Source organism: Uloborus diversus, chromosome 10 (genome assembly GCF_026930045.1).
Source record: "Uloborus diversus isolate 005 chromosome 10, Udiv.v.3.1, whole genome shotgun sequence".
Taxonomy (NCBI): Eukaryota; Metazoa; Arthropoda; class Arachnida; order Araneae; family Uloboridae; genus Uloborus; species Uloborus diversus.
In genome coordinates this window covers 7,818,248-7,840,656 of record NC_072740.1, presented here as the reverse complement: position 1 = coordinate 7,840,656, position 22,409 = coordinate 7,818,248, and the positions used below count along the sequence as shown (strand labels likewise).

Here is a 22,409-nt window from a genome sequence, read left to right as displayed (position 1 = left end):
GAGAATTTCCAATGATTTTGAATTATTTAATTAGATAAACACAGCTGAAATAGTATCCAAGTGACCTACATATACATTACAAAACGAATGCAAAAGAACAATTCTTCTGGGATGTAAAACATAACACTTCATCAGTTAAGGGTTAATAAAGTGACGGCAGAAAATTGAAATATTTTTAACTGCGTCAAATGATACAACATGCTGCAATGTATGCTACTTCAATAGTTAAGTATTGTTTCATTAAAATTAAAGAAGTAAATCATGTATCATAAACCAATTCCTAATTTTAGCACACAGTTTTTGGTAATTTAAATATAAACTTTCAATTACGTTCTGAAGAACCCCCAAATTTTGAAACACAATGTCTAAAACTGACTTTAAAATCTTACAGTGTCGTCCTTTTAAGTTTTCGCTTTTAGTTGTTGAAAGTAAATCTAGAAAATAGTCGTATCTCATGAGCAAGGTCCAACAGATCTCGAGCGAAAAGAAAAAAAGGGGGGGGGGGAGGGGGGTAGTAGCCACATTTCGCTCCCGTACCCAAATTCGTCCCCCTAAGTTTATCTCGTTTTCACACTAGGTATCACCACCGGTGATGTTTTTTTTTCTGGATACGGTCAATCATATTTCAGTGTGGCGACAGGGACTGGAAAAAAAGTTCCCTGATTTCCCTGATTAAGTTCACCAAATTTCCCTGATTTATGTTACCAATGATAATGGTTTCCTCACTTTGCCCTACCTGAAAAGCATTGCATATTAAATGAATGTAGTGTTTAAAACGGTTTAAGCAGTTAATTAAAAATACATTTTGAAAAGATGTTTTTTTTTTTGAAATCTAAAACATCTCTTTGTTCTGTTGGAAATCTAAAACAAATACTTTACTTCCAGGAACCAGTTAACATAAGAATCCTAAGAAATTATTAAAACCACTCTTAAAGACATATCTAATGATGCTAAAACTAAAAAATTTAAATGGAAATAATCTTGAACTGAATTTTCAAGCAATATAATTGTTGCTGCAAGAATTAACAAGTGATAGTTAAAGTATAGAAGTAATGTAGTTTTACTTACGTAAATAATACTGCCGTGTGCAGGTAAACGGCAGTATCTGCAGAAATTAGTTTTCCAGACATTTGAAAAAATGTGTGGTGGATTCAGTACTAATAATAGGAAAATGTTGGAATTAGACGTTTTTTTTTTACCGCCTCTTTTTCAGCGCAAACCAAATAAGCGAGTATGTACAGTAAAGATAAAGTACAATAGATGACACAAATGCAAAAAAAAAATGAAAAATGTGCAGTTACTGCCCTTTACCTGCACACGGCAGATAGACATATTTATGTAAAACAAACTGAAATATTTCAACAACCAGTCTCATTGAGCTATTTATTCTCTAATCAAGAACTCAGGTTTTAATGAATGAATACAGCATTTTAACTATTAAAAAATAAAAAAAATATATACTTATGTACACAACTCAATTTCAAATGATTTCGTTAGCTGTCGAAAAAACAACAACCTTGGATTACCTTAGTAACAAACATTGAAAGGTAAAAACAATTATTAATTTCAAAACGTATGTGTATATGGAATGCGTGGAAGGAAAATTCAAGCTAGGTAAAATAAACAACTTTACAGACACAGAAGCAATCTTAGGAAGCTCATCCTAAGATGGAATACTTTGACCTTGAGGAATAAATGTGCGGCACTGTATAGTCGCACCTCATTAATTTTACTTTTTCAAAACAAATAATTGGCGGAAAATTTGCAGGAAATCAAAGTTCTTCATTTTTCAAGGGAAAAAAATTTTTTTTCTTCATTTGATCAATTTTCCCTGAATTTTTGTTATTTTTTCAAAATTCCCTGATATTTCCCTGATTTTCCCGCGAGTGATAAAGTTCCCTGACTTTTCCCTGATCTCCCTGATTTCCCTGATCTGTCGCCACCCTGTATTTTGTATTTCTGGAAGTTTCATGAGTCTAGTCAACTGCGTTGCCGTTTAGGATCACTTATTCTGCTTTTTGAACAATTGAGTTATTTTAATAACATTTGTAAATGCTCTTTCTAAATTATTAGGATGTGTTTATTTAGTTGTTTTGACATATTTGTTAAGGGCAAGCTGTAAACTCAATGATTTGAGCGTTTTGCTATGTTTCGTTCACTTCAAAGAGAACAGGAAACCGCCATATTAGCAAATATATTCCTGTTTTCGTCCCCTACCAAGATTGGAGTAAAAGACGTTGATACAGTATTCTATCTGCCAAAAACGTTTTTACACTAAAACAAACAAGGAGAAATATATGTACGTTGTCCTCAATGCACCTCGTAGCAAACACAAAATGTGCTCCGGGGCGAGGAACAAGTTAAAAAAAAATCACTTGTGACGCTTGTTTGGAGGCTTAAAAAATCAATTCATTTCTTTTTTAAATATTAAAAAAAAAAAAAAAAATCACCCTTTGTGATGTTTTTCTTCAATAAAACTGCTAATCAATATTTAATCAGTTCTTAACCCACTATTACGTCTCTTGGAAGGTGCATTTTAGGGAGGGGGGGGGTGAAAATAGGATAATAATCTTCAACTCTGGTGACAGTGCATTTTTTAAAAACTTGTTTTTTAACGGAAAACAAATTTTGATTCATGTATTTAAGCTAAAATACCATGAGTCGGCTTAGTTGTTGGTGTTATTATTATTATTACTTTTTTTTTTTTGATTAATTGATCGTAACATATGCTACTGAGAAGCCAAAGAGCTTAGGAGGGACAAAATATGGTACCTTTACCCTAGTTCTTTTAAGATCAAGAATCTTTCAGAAGTCATGTCACACCGAAAATTTTTTTTCAACTCTGAGAAATATTTTGTCTAGCCCCGAAAATAATTTCCTGGTTCCTAAGATTTTGCATTTTTTGACGATTTCTGCTCATGAGTATTGCGACCTAATGATTACAAATCTGGGTAAAGGAATAACTTCGGTTTTAAACGGCTGTAGCACACCATATTGTGGAAAAGTAGAATTCAATGCAGTTTTCAGTCAAATTGCATTGCTTCCCCAACATAAATTTTAAAGAAGAAGGATATTGCGTAGCATTTATTAGCTTGAGATCAAGATCATGTGTAAGTTCCTTTCATATCTTTCTTGCTATTTAATACGAAATGATGAACTATAATCTGAAACATACTATTCACGTTTAGCAAGATATATGCAGAACGTTACTCACAACCCCTTTGGTTTTAAGAACATAATCAAAACTGCCGAGCAGTCAAGTCTCGCTACTAACACGAAAAACAAAATTAAATGGTTAAGCAATACAAAGTACGCAATTCATACATTTATTGAAAAGTAAAGATTTCATTTGCGATTTTTTTTATAACATGCACGTTTGGTTTTTACGAAAAAAGATATGTAAATACATATTAAAAATGCTTCTGAATTGTACAAAATAGCTAAAATGCTTTATTTTTTTATTATTATTTGCCTGATTTCATCCTTTTTCAGGAATACAATTTTCTAATCCAAAATAATAATACTACTACTAAATAAATGAATAAATAAAAATATCCATTCTATATCATTAAAAGACATGATTTGTTTCATTTTGATAACATTTACATGTTTTATTTTGGATTTTTTTAAAATAAAGTTTCAAGAGAATGAAATAAAAACTGGACGAAAAAGGATTGTCTAGTTTTAAAATTTCAAGGACATGAAATTACAATGAGGATCTAAACGAAATGAATGTACCAGTGATTTTCTTATAGTGTGTGTTAGAAAAGATTACCTAGTTTAATTGTACTCATCTTTAACTACAGCGTTATAAAGTCTAAGAAATGCAAAACTTTAATGTTTTTTGAAATATACTTCCAAATCACATATACATTAACTCAAATATAATCATATTTCGTTCAGAGTTTGAACTTAATTACCGTTAAAAATTAATTTTGTTTTTGCCACTTAATGGTTTTTATCCTCTTTTATTTTAAAGTAATTTTGCCTGACTCTTGCGTGAGGCACCACTTGCGATGTGCGGTTTAAACAAATATGCATTTATGAGGAACAATTTACAAAAAATAAAATTTGGTACTTATAAAAACCATTAATGAAACTGAAGCACATAGAAGTAAAGAGGTGAAAGTGCTAAAATTAAACATTTGGAGACAACTAGCACAAATGGTGGAAGAAACTCCTATTTGTCTAGCGAAAAGAGATGGCGAAGCTTAAACCACGGAAAGATGGTGCGTGAACTTAAAAGCGAAAACGGACCACTTCATTTTGTAGCTGGCGGATTGGTTTGCATTTTTATTCGCGTTTTAATGCGAATTTCAAAAACGTGCTTCATAAACATTGCAACGAAATCCAAGTTTAAATTAACTACCAATTAAAATTCAGTAATAGAATACACCGCCAGCTCAGTTATTCCATCCGAGGACTGCAGTTTCGTGCTTTTTAGCACTCATCAGCCCGAAATAGGAATCACATGACTTGGAGGCGAAAAACCTCTCAGTATATAGTATACTTCATTCAGTATACTATAGTCATTCAGTAATAGGATGTTTTTTAATCAAAATGTATCTCAAGAGATATTTAGCAAAAAGTATAGGATCTTGGGATACATCAGGATAACTACCGGCTTCAATTTTTCAGTATAGAGAGAGAGAGAGAGAGCTGGGCTTCTCTACGTTAATTTTTTTACTCTATGATCAGTACCAAACTCGATTTATTGATGTAAAAATTAGGCTTCAAAAGCACGAATTTATCGACACTCTGTAAACAAAAGTACCGAAAAGAGTACAAATTGATATTATAATTTCATTAATGATATGGTAACGCATTTTTGTGGATTAATGTGCACCACGTTTTTATTTTTGCCAGTTCATCGATCATTCACTTCCCCTTTATCCAAAAGTTAATTTCAAGTATAACTACAAATGTATTTGCGATGTAAATGATGTATTCAAACTGATAACAAATTGCAGCAAAATTGTGCGTTATATTTTTTAAATATTTGTCTTAACTGTACTGAATTTCGAGAAAAACCTTTTCTTGTAAGTAAAACAAATGGTTTTTGTTGTTCCCGATGATGGTTTGCTGCAGTGTCTCGCTGTTTAGCCGTGTAAAAACTTGACGGGAAAATATTTAGCAATTATAAAGTGCTTTCAAAATTTGCATAGAGTAATGGCATATTAATTTGGAAAATTACGTATTTATTAAGAAATTTGAAAAGAAAACAAAAAACGAAAAAAAAAACTTACAAAAAAATCAAATTTAGTTAAATTCATCGTAAATTTCCTACTAAATAGGTAATAAATAGCAAAAAATAACCTATCTAATCAAAAAGAAACCGTTGAAGAAAATTTTAGTGTTTAAAAAGAACAGTCTCTCGAAAAAAAATTACAACTAGATATGTTAAAAAAAAAAAGAAAATAATACACACAGTACAAAAGAAAAAAACATGTAGCCAAAACCAGCACTCAAGAAAAAGAATTTTTTGAAAATGAATGACTACGAGACAATTAGAGGAGGTGTATTGCACATTATTAACAGCACCACCGACAAGTTTGAATTCATTAAGAGTTTTTCAACTGTAAGAAATTTGTACACTAAGTGGGTTTTAGGTTTAGTGACAATTCAAAAAGACGCATTGTTCCTTACTAATATTGAAATTTTATCATAATAGTTGTTAAATCCCTTGCATACATTAAAGTAGAGGGCGCGTTGGCAGTGTGCGTCAAGTAGGTGCGCACACGTGCCCCTATGTCATAAAAACTGATTTTGATTATTTTGCTTACTTAGTGTTAGTTGTTAGTTTTTGTTGGTTGTTGTCAGTTGTATTTTCTGTTAATGGTTAGGGCGGTGTTTTCAGTTTTATGATTTTATATTTACACGTTTTTAATAAATGTATTGTATTGTTCGAAATGAGTTTATTGCCTATTGAAATACAGTCCACATAACCTACACAAGAGCATCGTACAGTTTGGTCCGTGCGACCAGGATTGACTTACATTGGAACTGAATTGTGTTTCAGTTGTGATCTGTTTTTGAAATTTGAAAGAAATTGGAAATTTGCAATGACGGAACCTGCAACGAAAGTTTCTGATTTAACAATACTGAATAGAAAACGAGGAGCCATCAAAGGCCAAATTACTAGGATTGAAAATTGTGTCAATGCTGAAACTCCGCCCGATTCGAAAGTGTTAGAATTGAAATTGTCTTCATTGAACAACTTGAAGGAAAAGATAAATTCCTTACAAAATGAAAGTTTTTGTAGTCTTCCAAATGACAAAGACGTGGAAGATTTTGAAGGAACCTTAACAGAGGTCGAAGATTATCTAGAAGAAACTGAAGTAAGTATCTTCAATTTGTTAAAGATTCAAAATACTTCAAGTAGTAAGGCTGAAGAAGTTAATAGCGAATCAATCGCGAATGCTAAAATCAAGCTACCAAGTATTTCATTACCGCATTTTTCGGGGAAATATACCGAATGGTTAACATTTAAATCGCAGTTTATTACTTTAATTGATAGTAATAAACAACTGTCGGATTCCCAAAAACTGTTTTATTTGCAGTCTGCGTTGACAGGAACGGCGAAAAAACTGCAAAATATTGATGATTCATATTCTTCTCTGTTTGAAGCATTAAAAAATAGATATGAAAATAAAAGATTGATTGTTCAAAGTCATATATCTGAAATATTAAATGCAAACAAATTAAAGTGTGAAAATCCTAAGGATTTGCGTTATTTAACGGATAATTTGCTTAATAATTTAAGAGCTTTAAAACAGTTAGATTTGAATATGAATGCTCTATCAGAAGCAATTTTAATGAATGTTATGCTGCAACGGCTTGATGAAGAATCAAGAAAGGTATTTGAAATGTCTTTGGATTGTAATGATTTGCCAAATTGGGAAAAATTCATTGAGTTTTTATTGAAACGTATTCAAGCGCTAGAGAATGTTCAACGTAGTGTTCCCGTTGCAAAATTTAAACAAGAATGTATACCTAAACAAAAAAGTTTCGTGATGCAAAATAACAATGTTGTTTGTCCTGTATGTAATGAGAATCATTTAACTTATAAATGTAAGAAATTTCTAGATTTACCTGTCCAAGAAAGATTAAATTTAGTTCGTAAATTGCAATTATGCTTTAATTGTTTACTTAAACATAGAAGGTCAGAATGTTCTAGGTTAGATTATAAATGCCGAATTTGTTCAAATTCTCACCATTCTATGCTTCACGGAGCGAATTTCGCAAAGGTAAATTTTGATAAAAGTAAGAATCCCAAAACGTTTGTGAATAATTCCCGACATAACGTAAATTCGCGTTCAGAGCAATTTAGTACAGTAAAGGCATTAGAATCCGAGGAACGGGTTTCGAATGAAGAAAATAAAATCGGTGCATGCGGGAATAGTAGTCGGGATTCGCAGAATTGTTTTACTCAATGGGGAAGTCAGTCAAATGTTCTGTTGTCGACTGCAGTTATTTATGCGAAAACTGCAGACGATTCCTTTTTGCCCTTTCTTACAATTTTAGACACAGGATCTGAAATTTGTGCCTGCACACAGGAAGTTGCAGACTTGTTAAAATTAAAGAGTCGGTTGGTTAACTTTTTAATTACGGGATTGAATGGAGCTGGTTTAAAAGTTAAAAAAGAAATAAATGTGATTATTTCAAATAAAAGTAAGAGCTTTCAGAAAACTATTAAAATGCTGGTAATACCCAAAATTACGAATTTGACCCCATCCAAACATCTTGATATTTCCAACCTTAAACTTCCACAGCATTTAATGTATGCTAATCCTAACTTTTTCAAACCGCAGCGCGCTCAAGTTTTGTTGGGTGGCAATGTATTTTATGAGTTATTGCGAACGGGACAAATTAAAGTGAAAGACAGTTCGGTAATTTTGCAGAATTCAGTATTCGGCTGGATTGCTACGGGAACACTTAACTATAGGGAAAACAGAAATTTTAAATGTTACGTAGTAGAGGATAAAACTGAAGCAGCTTTAAAGCAATTTTGGACTCTTGAATCTTTCGGCATTAAAGACGATTCAAAACGCTCAGATGAAGACGCCGCTTTAGAAGTTTTTAATAAAACGGTACGCTATAACAACGAACGATATGAAGTTAGTTTTCCTTGGAAGAAAAATTGGAAGGAATTAAATGACAATTTTGAGGTAGCAGAAAGGCGGTTTCAAGGTTTAGTCAAGAAAATGAAACGCGATAAGACTTTGTATATTCAATACAGTGAAATTTTGAAAGAATATTTAGCGAAAGGAATAATTGAAGAAGTCAAGGAACCTGAAAAACGCATTGATAGACCTGTTTTTTATCTTCCTCACCATGCAGTATTCAAGCAACAAAGTGTTTATACTAAATGTAGGATAGTTTTTGATGCTAGTTCAAACGACGTTGGACAACTGTCACTAAATGACTGTCTTTGGTCTGGTATAAATTTGAGCCCGCATATTTTTCAACTGTTGATTTACTTTAGAATTAACAAGATTGCCATGTTATCGGATATAGAGCGTGCGTTTTTGCAAATATCTCTAAACGAGTTTGATAGAGATGTGGTTAGATTCCTTTTTGTTAAACATGATCCTAATAAGAATGACAATGTAGAAGTAGTAGTTTATAGTTTTTTACGTTTGACATTCGGAATAAATGTGAGCCCTTTTTTGCTGTCTGCAACCATTAAAGAACACATCAAAAAGTATGAAGAAGCCTATCCCGTTACTACTGAAGTACTCAATACCTGTTTTTACGTTGATGACCTTGTTACTGGTGCAGACAATATAAAGGATGCTTTAAAAATTTCTATCGAAGCAAATAACATAATGAAAAAAGCTAGTATGAATCTCCGCAAATGGATTTCGAATGATGAAGTGTTGATGAAAATGTGGGAAGAACGAAAATTTGATATTTTACCGAGTAATTTCTCAAATAACTGTAACGAACCAAGTAAGGTTCTCGGACTGCCGTGGGACATTAAGGAAGATACTTTCGCTATAGAAGTAAAGGATTTGCTTGAATTTATCAAGACCGGAAAGAATACAAAACGATTTGTGCTGCAAGTAGCAGGTAGAATATTCGATCCTCTAGGATTTGTGACACCATACACCATCAGAATTAAGTGCCTGTTTCAAGAATTATGGATTCGAAAAATTTCCTGGGACGCTGAGCTGCCAGATGACATTTTAAAAATCTGGAATCGCTGGTGCTTTGAACTTCCTACATTGTTAAAACTCCAAATTCCCAGAAACGTCCTTGATTGTGCAGAACTTTCAAGTTGCGACATAGAATTGCATACCTTTTCGGACGCCAGTCCTAAAGCTTACGGTGCCGTCGTGTTTGTACTGATAAGATCTGATGACAAAGTTATTGTGAACTTTCTTACATCTAAAAGCCGTGTGGCTCCGTTAAAAAAGATTACTCTTCCAAGAATGGAGTTGCTAGGAGCTTTACTTGCTGCTAGATTAGCAAATGAAGTTGCAAATGCGTTGAAGCGGAAAATATCCCCTCCTATGTACTTTTGGACAGATTCTCAAATAGCACTATACTGGATTAGAGGTTCAGCTTTGAAGTGGAAAACCTTCGTCTGCAACCGTGTGAAGGAAATTCAGGAACTTACAGACCCCGATAAATGGTTCTTTTGCGTAAGTCGTGACAACCCATCTGATGCTTTGACGAGAGGTATCAGTATCGATCAGCTGTTAGAAAACACAGCTTTTTGGTATGGCCCTACATTTCTGAAATCCGTGAACATTTATTCTACTGATCATCTTTCAGTGGTTCCCGAAGAGGGAGCAATCGATAAAGAACTAAAACCGAACTTAAAAACTGAACCAAATGAACATTTAATGAACTTGATTGCGAGAAATGAAAATTCTGTTTTTGATTGCATACTTAATAAGTCAAATAATTATATGAAACTTATTCGTATTGTAAGTTTTCTTTATAGGTTTATTTATAATTGTAAAAATCCAAAGTCCAAGAAAATAGGTCCTTTGTCTATTGATGAATCTGCTAATGCAGAAAATTGGTTAATACGTTCTCTCCAGGAAGGCGAGTTTTCTGATGAGTTTAAAAGGTTAACAAATGGTAAACAAGTTCACAGCAGAAGTAAACTTTCCTCTTTAAATGTGTTTTTGGATAAAAATAAAGTAATGAGAGTAGGGGAGAGACTGTCCCATGCAGATTTATCTTATGCAACCAAACATCCTATGGTTTTACCTGCAAAACATCCTTTAACAAGTATAATTTTAAGAAATGTTCATCTTAAATATCTTCACGTAGGTCCCCAAACTCTTTTACATCAAGTTAGACAAAAATTTTGGCCGCTAAATGGCAGAAATAGTTGTAGGAAAATTGTTCGTAACTGTGTGATCTGTTTCAAAAACAGACCTGTTACTGTTAGTCAAATCATGGCTGAATTGCCTAAAGACCGGGTAAATCCTAGTTATCCCTTTTTTGTCACTGGGATAGATTTTTGTGGTCCTTTCTTTATCAAATTTAAAAATCAAAGGAAGGGTGTATTAAATAAAGTGTATGTTGTTGTTTATATTTGTCTCAGTACTAAAGCAATACACCTGGACTTCGTAACTGATATGACGACACAGGCTTTTATAGCAAGTTTGAAACGTTTTTTCAGCAGGCGAGGAAAATGTTCAAAAATCATTACTGATAATGCTAAAACGTTCGTTGGGGCTAATGTCGAAATCAAGAGATTGCAAAAAATGGTTAGAATTCCCGATGAAGTTTTGTCAAATTATTTTCTAACAGAAGGTATTCAGTGGAATTTCATTCCTCCTAGATCGCCCAATTTTGGTGGCATTTGGGAGGCCGGGGTGAAATCAAATTCCATTTAAAAAGAGTAATTGGCAGTCAAAATTTAACTTTAGAAGAATTTATTACAATTTTGTCAGAAATCGAAGGTGTTTTAAATTCCCGGCCTCTCATACCAATGTCATCAGAAATGGACAATTTTGAAATATTAACACCAGGTCACTTTCTTATTGGCAGACCTATCACTACCCTTAGTGAACCACAATTGATTGATGTTAAGGAAAACACCCTTTCTAAGTGGCAAAGGATTACCAAATTTAGTCAACAAATTTGGAAGTTATGGAAAAGGGATTACTTAACCCATTTACAACAGAGAAATAAATGGAAATTTAGCAAAAATGATGTTAAAACAGGGACTCTTGTTCTCATTCGAGAAGAAAACTTGCCATCGACAAAATGGTGTGTTGGCAGAATCATTGAGACGAACATTGGTCGTGATAATCGAGTTCGAGTAGTAAAATTATGTTTGCCAAGTGGAAGCACACTAGTAAGAAATGTTAGATGTTTGCATTCTTCCAGTTGAAGAAACTGTTTAATTTTTATATATAGTTTGCAACTAGGATGTTTACTATTTTTGTGCTTGAGTAAGTAATGTATTATTTGTTCTGTTACCAACTGTTATTTTGAACTTTATTTGTTTGGAATGTTGTATTGAAATAGTAATTTCAATCGCGGGGGAGTGTTAAATCCCTTGCATACATTAAAGTAGAGGGCGCGTTGGCAGTGTGCGTCAAGTAGGTGCGCACACGTGCCCCTATGTCATAAAAACTGATTTTGATTATTTTGCTTACTTAGTGTTAGTTGTTAGTTTTTGTTGGTTGTTGTCAGTTGTATTTTCTGTTAATGGTTAGGGCGGTGTTTTCAGTTTTATGATTTTATATTTACACGTTTTTAATAAATGTATTGTATTGTTCGAAATGAGTTTATTGCCTATTGAAATACAGTCCACATAACCTACACAAGAGCATCGTACAATAGTTGTTCCTGCATTTTTTAATTATTTGTTCACAATAAATTTTCGTAATTACTGCATTTTTTGCACAAAATTTTAAAGCGTAGCAAAGAAACAAAATGTTTTTATCCTTTTTTGAGAAATTTCTAATCCCGGTATTAATGCCGGTATACCGGTATTCCGGAAATTCCGTTTTATAAATACCGAATACCGGTATTTCATTTTTGGTCCTATATTGCATTCCCTAAATAAAACCAAACACTATAAAAGCGTACATGCATGCTCATTCAGTTTTATCAAAAATGTCTGAAAACGTAAAAGGATGCGCAGATTAGATACATGCCCGTCATTTAAGGGGATCAGGAGGGGGACATTGCTCCCCTGCTTTCGGAAATTAATGTTTTTACACATAAGTGCAAGTGAGCATTTGTTTTTTGAGATAATTTGCATTGACTCTAGAACCTTCCCCCCCCCTTTCCCCGGAAAGGTTCGCAATGACGGGTCTCATTAGGCCCTTCCGTTCAAGTGCCAATTAGCACGAATAAACGATAGTTTAGTCATCAAAAGGTCTCCCAAAAATGTCCGTTTACAACAGGTTGCCAATAACACAAAAAAAGGTTAGTTTGCTTAAAATAATTGTTCAATTATACCTACCACAGTTAGCCTTTTGTTTTAAAATGATCAACTCTCCTTCGCTCACCGAATTTTCACTACATTTTTTTCAAATAATGCACAAAATTTGTGATTCAAATATTAAGTTGGGCATGATTTAAGATACAGGGTATGAGCTATGGTGTGCGAGGCAGATAATCCGGTTTAAGCTACTGGTTGTAGTTTTAGTTTTAGTTGTAGTTTTAGTTTTTCAAATTATCGAAAATTGGTTCTATTAGTATGTTTGCAACGAATGAATACTTGCTATTATAAAACTAATAATGAGAGAAACCTCTGTGCGGAGGTGAAATGTTTGTAACAATTTACCAAAAATTTCAAGAAGAAATTAAGTAAATTAAAATTTTATGTTATTTTATTACTTCAATACGTAACGCAGAACTATCAATTTCACTGATGATAGCTCCAAAAATATAGAATATGAACATAAAAATGCATGACTTTATCTTATGAGTTCAGTTTTATTTAGCGGACTACTTTTTTTATAAAAGAAGGGGGGGGGGGCTTCGATCAAACACTTTTCTTTTCTTTCTCACAAAAATTACATACTGAATTATTACTGATACTTAAGTTATTGTAAAAAGAAGAAAGCCAAGAGATTAAATAACATTTTATACGCAAAATAGATAGGTAACTTTATTTTAATTTTCAAGATCAGCCAAAAAACTTTAATAGATCTAGAACTACTGATATGCTATATGAAAATAGTGACAAAAGGAGCAGAAAACTTCATACTGCCATGCTAAGCACAAAAGTCGTATATGCGCTTTTTATCAAAATTGAGTTACGGTCACCAGGAAAATCTTTGTCGCATATTTGACCAAAACACAATGTTTTACGGTCATACATGGGAAGTACTTTTTTTAAAAAATCTGAAAAATTTATATCTAAATCAAATATATGGTGGCGCAAAACTTTAAACTGCAATTTATCATTGCTCGGCTGCAGATACGACTTTTGCGCTTAACACGGCAGCATAGTATTTTTGACTTTGCATTTATGTTTCATTATAAGCACATAGATTTTAAGAGAATATCAAAAGTGTTCGTACACCAAAACGATGTTTTGCAAAACAAAAAGTGTTTAAAAATTAATGAAACTTATGCAGTTCCTTAAAGACTTTCGCTCCGTCTTCTCCCTTAAAATCGCCTTTGTCTAAGATAATATCGCAGGGTGAACGCTACAACTAAGTAACTACAATTAATTTTTTTTTCATGCTGCTGCGAGGAAAACTCAATAAATCGTTTTTTTTACTATTTCAGGAGATTGACTTAATTTAAGTGTTATTAAACTACCATTTCTAAATTTAATTTAATTAGAAGTATTTATGAAGAAATATTTTCAACGAAAGGGAAACAAACTATTTCACCAAATTTGTAGTTATCCAGTTGTAGCACTCAGCCCTCGATATGTTTTAAGTTAACAAGCAAACTTAAATTAAATTTGGTAAAAACTTTGCTCTGAGGTTTGATTGGGCCAGCGAAACGAATTCTTTTCAAAATATATGGATTATAGATTTTCCTAACCTAGGAAAATAATTTTGAATTATTAAGAACAAAAGTTCCCCGTTTTGGAGCAGCATCTTGTGGCCTTTGTAAATTTTGTCAGTTTTATTTCGTATTTGCATATTTTGATTTCATTTACTGAAACCTGCTGCAACAACGCACATGCCACAGGTATTTAGAAGTCTAAATGTTATTCACAATTAACGGTGGTGGTGGTGTGCAAGGATAATACTCGTCAAAAATTATGCTGCTGGTTTACTCTGATGGAATTTGATGCGATATCGACTATCTTTACTGATTCAAATTATTCTAAAAGAAACTGGGGCTAAATATCTTCTTCTTTTCATAAATTAAATAATGTATTGTATTTTTACAGGGGTATTTTTTAATTTATAAAATCTTTATAATTAATTAATCAAGCATACACATTCTATTTTATTGAAACTGAGTTTAAAGGATGGCTTCTGAAATACTTTTTTCGTTTCTATTTAGAGCTAAATGACGCTTATGAGGACGACTATGACATTATCGGCAACGCTACAATAGAACAATTAAACTCTTCAGATTCTGACATTACAACCTTAGCTTCAAGTCACTCCCCAAGAAGGAGAAACCTTACAACGAGTGAAAAAGTAATTTACGTTGTTATAGCCATTGTTGTTGCCATAATCGCCATTGCCATCAAGTGTTGTTGTAAGTATATGAGGGATGAAGAACATGATGTAGGAGATGCTGTCGTCCATCCACCACCACCGCAAGGACCAACTGTGTTTGCCCCTCCATCAGGAGCTACAGCACCATTTCAGCCACCGAATCGTGATTCTATTGTCCTGCCATCAAATGATGCGTTTCCTATTTTTGTGTCCGTGTACAATCCTAACTATGGACGTGCAGCGCATAATGCAGAAAATGCAACTGTTCATGCTGAAGCTGAGCATGGAGATTTCAATCCTTCGTTGGATTTGCCCCCATCTTATGAAAGCGTTGTCAATAGTGCTAAAGACAGAAATGCAGCGCACCAGTTTCCAACTGTATCTGAACAAACACCAACAGCACCTGATCAAGAAAAATACTGACCTTGTAAAAATAATGACTGAAACACAATCGATTTTTCAAACACTAACCGTTGCAAAGTGTTGTGCAATCATAAACCATTTACTCACAGAAAGCACCAAAAACAATTATTGCCATCCGAAAATGTGAACTAGTGAACTGAAAGTATTGTAAAGAGGAAAAAGTACGTTTCGGAGTAAAAATTTCGAAAATTGCACTTTATAACAAAATGATATGCGTCAAAAGTGTATAGAAACTTTGAAAATGAAGAGAATACGTGCGAGATATGTCATGGATAGGCAAGTAAGAGACATGGAATTTTCAGACTGAAATTATGCAATCACTGACGTGACATAACGATTGACATTTTACGAACTACCAAAGCAAACAGTAATAGTAGTCTGAGATTGTAAGATACTAATCGCTAATTCGAGTTGTATTTAGGACGAAAATCCAGATTGTGTATTTTTGAGGTTGAAGTTCCACCATAATTGCTTACTCGATTGGCAATTTTTGGAAGAAAAAAAGGCAGAGATTGCGTTCCTGAGGTTGAGAAAGATCATTTGCGTGATTACCATCATAACTCAATAGGTACATTCTGAAGGAAAAAGCAGAGGCTGTGATGTTCAAGATGTATGACCAACAATAAAATATCAACTTGATAGATAGTTTCTGGAGAAAGAAAAACAGAGAATGTACAATGATCAAGATATGTTGTCAAGGTATGTTGTTATATTAATGAAGACGATTGATATTTTTGTAAAAAAAAACTAGAGACTATTTCTGAGATCCAGAAAACTTGATAGATTTTACAGGAGTCAAGGAAAAGATCATTGTTTTTTTGATACAAAAAATACTCAAAGGACCAGAAAGTTTTATGGAAATAAGAAGAGACTTACAGAAAATGGAAGAAAGTACTGATGTATTCCAGTACTAGGTGCAAACTTTACTTACACGTTCCACGCGATAGACACACATTAGTGCTTGAATAATTTAACTCAACCAGCACTAAAACATTTAAAAAATAATAATTTTACTCATTGTAAAACCATTTCAAGATTAAATCCCTATCCATCTGCCTTCTTTTAAATTAATTTTATAGAACATGAACTTTGTTTTTTTTTTTTTTTTATTGAATGAATAAAAGTTTTGAAAAAAGTTATTTAAAATAATACAGAGATAGTAAGCTGTGATCACGCATGATTAAATGCATCATATTTCAGGAGTGAAAGTTAGGTGCGCGATAATTTTTCAATTTGTAATGCATTTCATAATTACACATTTTATTATTGTTTTGAAATTAATGCTTTTCGTTTTCTTTTATATGTTCTCTCACTTTAGGCATGTTATAATATCATTTGTTGCAAAATCGTTGGTGTTTTTTTTTTTTAGTTTACGTAATGAGAATCGGCGTGTCAAAGCCAAATAACTTTCCCACTCTCCACCCTTTTCCCCTTCTGGTTGTCATGGTTATACTATAAACTTTTCCGCCGAGTATATTCTGCACCACATAACATTTGCAGAAAAAACGCAGGGGAGAAGTTCATAGTGCCATAAACATGACTACCAGAGGGGAGAATAGTGGAGAGTGGGAATTCATTTGGCCTTGACAGGAATTTTACCGAATGATAAAATAGGAGTAAAAAATTTTTTTAAGTAATATTGCAATAAAGCTACCAACGTCTCTGAATTGTCAGAGAATTTTTTTCGAATAAAGACATTTTTGGGAGGTAGCTGTGACCTCCCGTCGGGGCACCCCTGATGATGTGGCAATAAGCAATATCATAACATAAGATAGCAATACTGTCTCCAACTTCTCCGAATTGCCAAAGAAATTTAGCTAAAATAAAGACAATTTTGGGAAGTCACAGTAACCTAACGTGACCTCCCATCGGAGAGCCCCTGAATATATTTTTCAAAGATTTTAAGGGGTCCTGCACTTTTTGGTTGGTTAAATTTAGCTCTGTAACGCATGCTGAATGGATAAAACATTAACTCAGAATTAGTTATTTCGATAGCAGTGCAATTCTTCATAAGCTTGTTACAACAAATGAGTAAACAGATCATTTGTATAGAAATTTCTTGTTGAATGGATTTAAAAGGCCTGCTTACAGCGTAAATTATTTGAACATGCGTCTTTCAAACATGTAAAACGTATTGCTCTAAGAACCACATGTATAACAGAAGTTTCATTTTGATAGAAACTTATCTATGTTTCACACATAAATTGTATTTCATTACCATTAGTGTAATAAACGTTTCCTAGTAGAAAAAACCGCAGGCAAATTTCAGCTTTGCTATTAATAAAAGTGATTTTATTGTAGTGGTTATCGTTATTAACTTGTATACTGCCCTTAGAAGGTAAAGCGCAGTATCTGCAGAAATGAGACTTTGAGATATTTGAAGAAACTCGTTGTGGATTATATGCTAACAATAGGGAAATGTTGAAAAATGACGTTTTTTTTTCGTGCTTTATTTTCAGCGGAAACCAAATAAAAAAGCTTGTACAATCAATCTCAAGTGCGGTAGATGACAAAAATGCAAAACAAAAGAAAGGAAATTTTTCAGTTACTGCACTTTACTTTCCCATGGCAGCATAAAACTGTGTTTAAATTTCTTTTGGAAAAAGGCCAGGATCACCCCATAAGAAAAAAAGCTAAACAAACCAAATCAAAAGGAATAGCGTATGAACATGTAACCTAACAAAAAAGTGGCGTCGAAGCATCTAAAGTTATTGATCCATTTGTGCACGAGGTTGATGAAAACGTAACAGTTGTTGATTAATAAAAATAAATATTTCAACGTTAATTCGCACAAAATTGTAGATAACTGATTGCAGACACTGCTTTTGTTGGATATCTTTTGATCCACAGTTTCACTTCTTTTACATGGAAAAGGGGGTCTCTTGTAACTCAAAACCCATTTATGCAGATCTCTGCAATTTTTCGCTATTTAATGGTGTAATATTTCCTTTTAGTTCTCTGCACTAAGATATTTATTTCTTTATTTCTTAGTGGATAATTATTCATGTTGTAACTAAAGCTGTTTCTAACTATTGAAAAGGAGTGGGATACAGTAGAAAATTTACGGGTACGTGCAGTGGAGTGGGAGAGGACAACTTTATGGGTGAATTTTATTACTTTTAAATTGTGATAGAAAATAAAAATGTTTAGGGTTTTTGACAAGAAATTAACTTTCGTAGTTGCGCCTAAAGTCAACGTGTAAAGCGCGATGTCCTTTGATATTTTATTTCTTTTTCTCTACATTAATATTATTTATTCTTCACGAAACAAGCAAGCGCAGTATTTTTTTAATAGCGATATTACTCTTAAATCGTTAAATGACAAAACGAACAAAAAAAAAAAAAAAAAACAACGTGTGTAATGCACCAATAGATTTTTTTTCATAAAAACAAACATCTCTTTATTTCTCACTAAAGCAAAAAAAAAAAAAGATTCAAAAGTTTCATCTTCAACGCAAGATCTCAACTAGACAGCCAAAACTAAATTTTCGGTAAAAAAAGCTTTTTTTTTTAAAATCTTACTAACCTCTGGAATCTTTCCTTAGATCACAGTTAATCTTTTAATACAAACATAAAATCATAAGATATATCCCACCCTACCTGGTCAAATTTCAGAACCTATATAACCTACAATTTTAAAATAAATCTGACCCAAAAATTTAGTGTTGAAAACAAAGTTACTTGAAAACATCTTTATGCATGAGTATTCTAAAAAAAAAGGCAAGTATTCCTCTTGTGCTAATTAATTTACAAGAACTGAAGCATTAGTTGTGCTCAAAAGTCTGAATTGAAATATTTTTTTATAAACTAAATATGGATTTTAAAATGAATAATATAAAGTCATATTTAAGAATTACCAGTTCTATAATCAAAAAAATATGCTCTGCATAGGGTAGACTGACCAGTGAATAAACACTCAAGAGCAATTTCATTTCAAAAATTCAGCATTTTTTAAAATAAAATTGCTAGCATTTGTACATATGACAGTAAAAATTGCGTAATTGATCTATGTTTCTTTTTTAAAAATTGGGAGAGCCTTTCCGATTCTGCGTTAGGCTTTGTGTGGGGTTGAAATGAAAAAAAAGTGAAACAACCCAATGAATGAACACTTCCACCTTAATTAGTGGGGAAGCATAGCATTAAAAAAAAAAAAAAACTGTTCATTCACCGGGGAGTGTTCATTTGCGAATCGTTCTACTTCATTTCTTACAAAATATGCTTCAAAAAACTGTTAAAAATGAAACTAAAATTTGCTTTTTTTCACACAGAATACAACTATGATGATTGGAAGCCACATTTTTTCACGCCAAGACCACCTCGTTGGAAACAGTTTACAGTTCCACCCCACCTAACAGGCAATTTTGACGGTTCTCCGAATATAATAATAATTGTCGTCGTTATTTTTATTTTTATGGTTATTGCTATTATTGGCACTATCCTTTATCACCAGAACTGCTGCACAGTTGAAGAAGAAACAACTTCATCGCTGAGTACTACTATAGTGCATCCTCCTCCAAGATCAGAGACCTCTCGTCTAGCGTCCTCCAGCCAAAGGAATAACAACCGAGGTTTTACATCCCCCAGAAGCAGCAGTAATTCATTTATCTTATCACCGGAGGAAACACAGCATGTTATTACTTTTGCAACAGTTCATGAAAACCCAGATCCACCTCCAAGGACAAATTCGATGGATGATCCACCTGATTATGCTTCAGTCGTCACCAGCGATTTAACCAACTCTACAGCAATAAAATACCCGGTTGTTAAGCTTGAACCAGTTGTTGACAGTTCTCCTCCACCAAAATACGATGATTATAAGTCATTGGAATAACAACGATCTGCTAATAATTTACCCATTTGACTCGTCCGTTTTTAATTCAAATCGCTGAAGGCGCCACAAGTGTGATAATCACAGTGTCAAACTGAATTAACGCAAATATTGATGCCAAATGAATAACTTAAGAATTTCTGCTCTTGCTTAATATTAATTAAGCAACAAAATTATAATCTATACAACATCTGACAATAAAGTTCCGTGAATAGTTCTATAACATTAAGGTAAATGAAATATTAACGAAAGTTATCTGACTGTCCTTCGAAATAGTGACCTCCCACAACTATGCCCCGATGAGATCTGCTATACATGTCTAAGAAACTTTGCAAGTCTTATTTTAGGATGGAGTTCAAAAGGAGCCTCGTCACGTTTCGTTGAAAGTCAGGAATATCATCAAATCTCTTTTCTTTCAAAGCGAGTTTGAGTCGCGGAAATAGGAAGAAGTCTGGAGGATTATGATCTGGCGAGTATGGCGGATGCGTCTTTCGGTGTCGGTCCTCATTTAATACAAAACTTTATATGAAGTTAATACAACACTTTAACTAATTGTTCATTTATTTTCCTGTTCTCAGTTAAAACCCAACGCACAGAACAAGCACTTTCTAAAACAAGACTTATATGGAACGCAAACGACGCTCAACTAAACAACGGAGGGGGGGGGGGGCGGTGCCGCATTTTGCTTCACCAGTGTTGCTAGTTCAGCCATTTTGACTTCATTCACCGAACTTTACTGTCAGAGGTCGTATACATATACTGCACCACTCGCAAAAATTCACATTTTTTACAAATTGCTATGTCTGCCACTGCATATCTGCGATATTTTTATTGTTGTTTTTTAAAGCTAAAGGCGAAATACGATAAAGAAGAAACTTGACTTTTAAGGCAAAATTCCGATCATAAAGGATTGAAAAGTATCATGAATTTGTGCCCTGTATAGGTTTCAATTTGTAACATACTAATTGAATGAATGATTAAAAATGAGTAAACTGCATCATGATAAATTGAAGAACAAGTTTTGAGCAAGTTGAATCATCCTAATTTTGAATGTGATTAGAAATCGATAAACTGAATGATACTAATCAGCAATAGAGCACAGTTTTTACATTAGTAAGAAGCATAGTTCTATACTCAGCACCTGGAAAAAGGCAATCTGAAGTGTCTTTTTACTTTAAAAATGCTTCTAGTAAAAAAAACACACACACACACGAACAGTATTATATTATTACTTGTAAGCAGCATGATATAAATCCCTTATTTAAGACGCAATAAAATTAATTAAGATTCTATTAAGGACAGTTTATGTTACGCAATATTAAGATTGTGTGTCGATAAGTGAATGTATATTAACCACCATTTCTTAGTCCTACAAAAATGCAGTCCCTAACAAACAATTGCAAGATGGGTGTGATTTTTTAAAAAAAAAGCTTATTAGACGGTTATACCTTTTAATTTTTTATAGTTTACTTATTTATTTATAGATATTACGTACCCGATTTTGTTTTTTGAAATGTATAATAATTCATGTATATGTTAATTAGAAAACATGTAATGAATAAATCGCATATATTCTTTTTATTTCTTCTTCTTATATATATATATCTTGTTTGTAGGTATTTTCTTTTTATTTACCCATTAAACGCCACATTGTTATATGTCATTAGAATGGAATTGTGGGAATAAACACTGGAACTCAACTAGTGAACTAGTTTATGAGATTTGAAAGCATTCCATGATTTGGAAGTAGTCAAAATTCAAAATAACACAAAAGTAAAAACAAAATAATATTAGTAATAATGCTTAACATGTTTTAGAATAAAAGTTTGAAAAATGGCTCAACATCCCTCTTCACATTTCCAATCCAGAAAATCCACTTAATAATATTGCTCATAGATTAAGCGTTAACATTTTTTGCTTACAACAGTTAAATATTTCACGGATCCTTCAAGATGAAGTCCGACCTTGAAATTGTTTACTTCTTTTCAGGGAGTTTTTTCAAACGGGTAAGGGATATTGGTGATTGGTGCTGTTACCATCGTAGTAGTATTGCGAAGACATTGAATTTCAAATCCATGTCAATATCACTTTCATTTTCTAGTAAAACCCGCAAGGAGAAATAAGCATCCTCAGGGTCAGACTTCTTCTTATCGGCTCCATACTTAAGCGCGGAATCAAGCACAATGACAAAATTATAATTGCAGAATTTGAACTCTTACCTGACCAGAGCACATCATATGCTTAGTACAGAGGTTTGTTAATAACCTTTGAGACGAACAAAGAGAAGCAGATATTCTTCTGTGATGGTATGAATTTCTATCTGGATACTTTTGCAGTTGCAACGTAAGCTCTTCAAAACGCAGCTGTTCTTCGCGCATCGCTGTTTGCAAAGATTCCATAAGGCATAAAATACCCTGTTAAAATACAAATTCATTACTAGTAACACTTTTTACACACGGGATGAACAAAATGTTTAAATATATCTTGCAGATTACTTGGCTTACTTTACATTGAAATAGAAGAGTTTTAATGCGTGATTTCACA

At 33.0% G+C, this 22,409-nt stretch overlaps 1 protein-coding gene across 2 annotated transcripts in view; it reads left to right on the top strand.

Annotated features, from left to right (window-relative positions):
• The window catches only part of LOC129231753 (uncharacterized), a 36,112-nt gene extending 14,674 nt beyond the window's left edge, over nucleotides 1–21,438 (top strand). The window contains exon 2 of one of the 2 annotated variants that reach the window (XM_054866118.1): nucleotides 19,306–21,438. In XM_054866118.1, the coding sequence (XP_054722093.1) occupies nucleotides 19,306–19,868 (563 nt within the window). In that variant the 3' untranslated portion in view covers nucleotides 19,869–21,438. Of the gene's footprint in view, nucleotides 1–14,454; nucleotides 16,080–19,305 lie in introns of those variants that run through there. The other variant, XM_054866117.1, reaches the window with a different exon arrangement.
• Nucleotides 21,439–22,409: the final 971 nt, after the last annotated feature.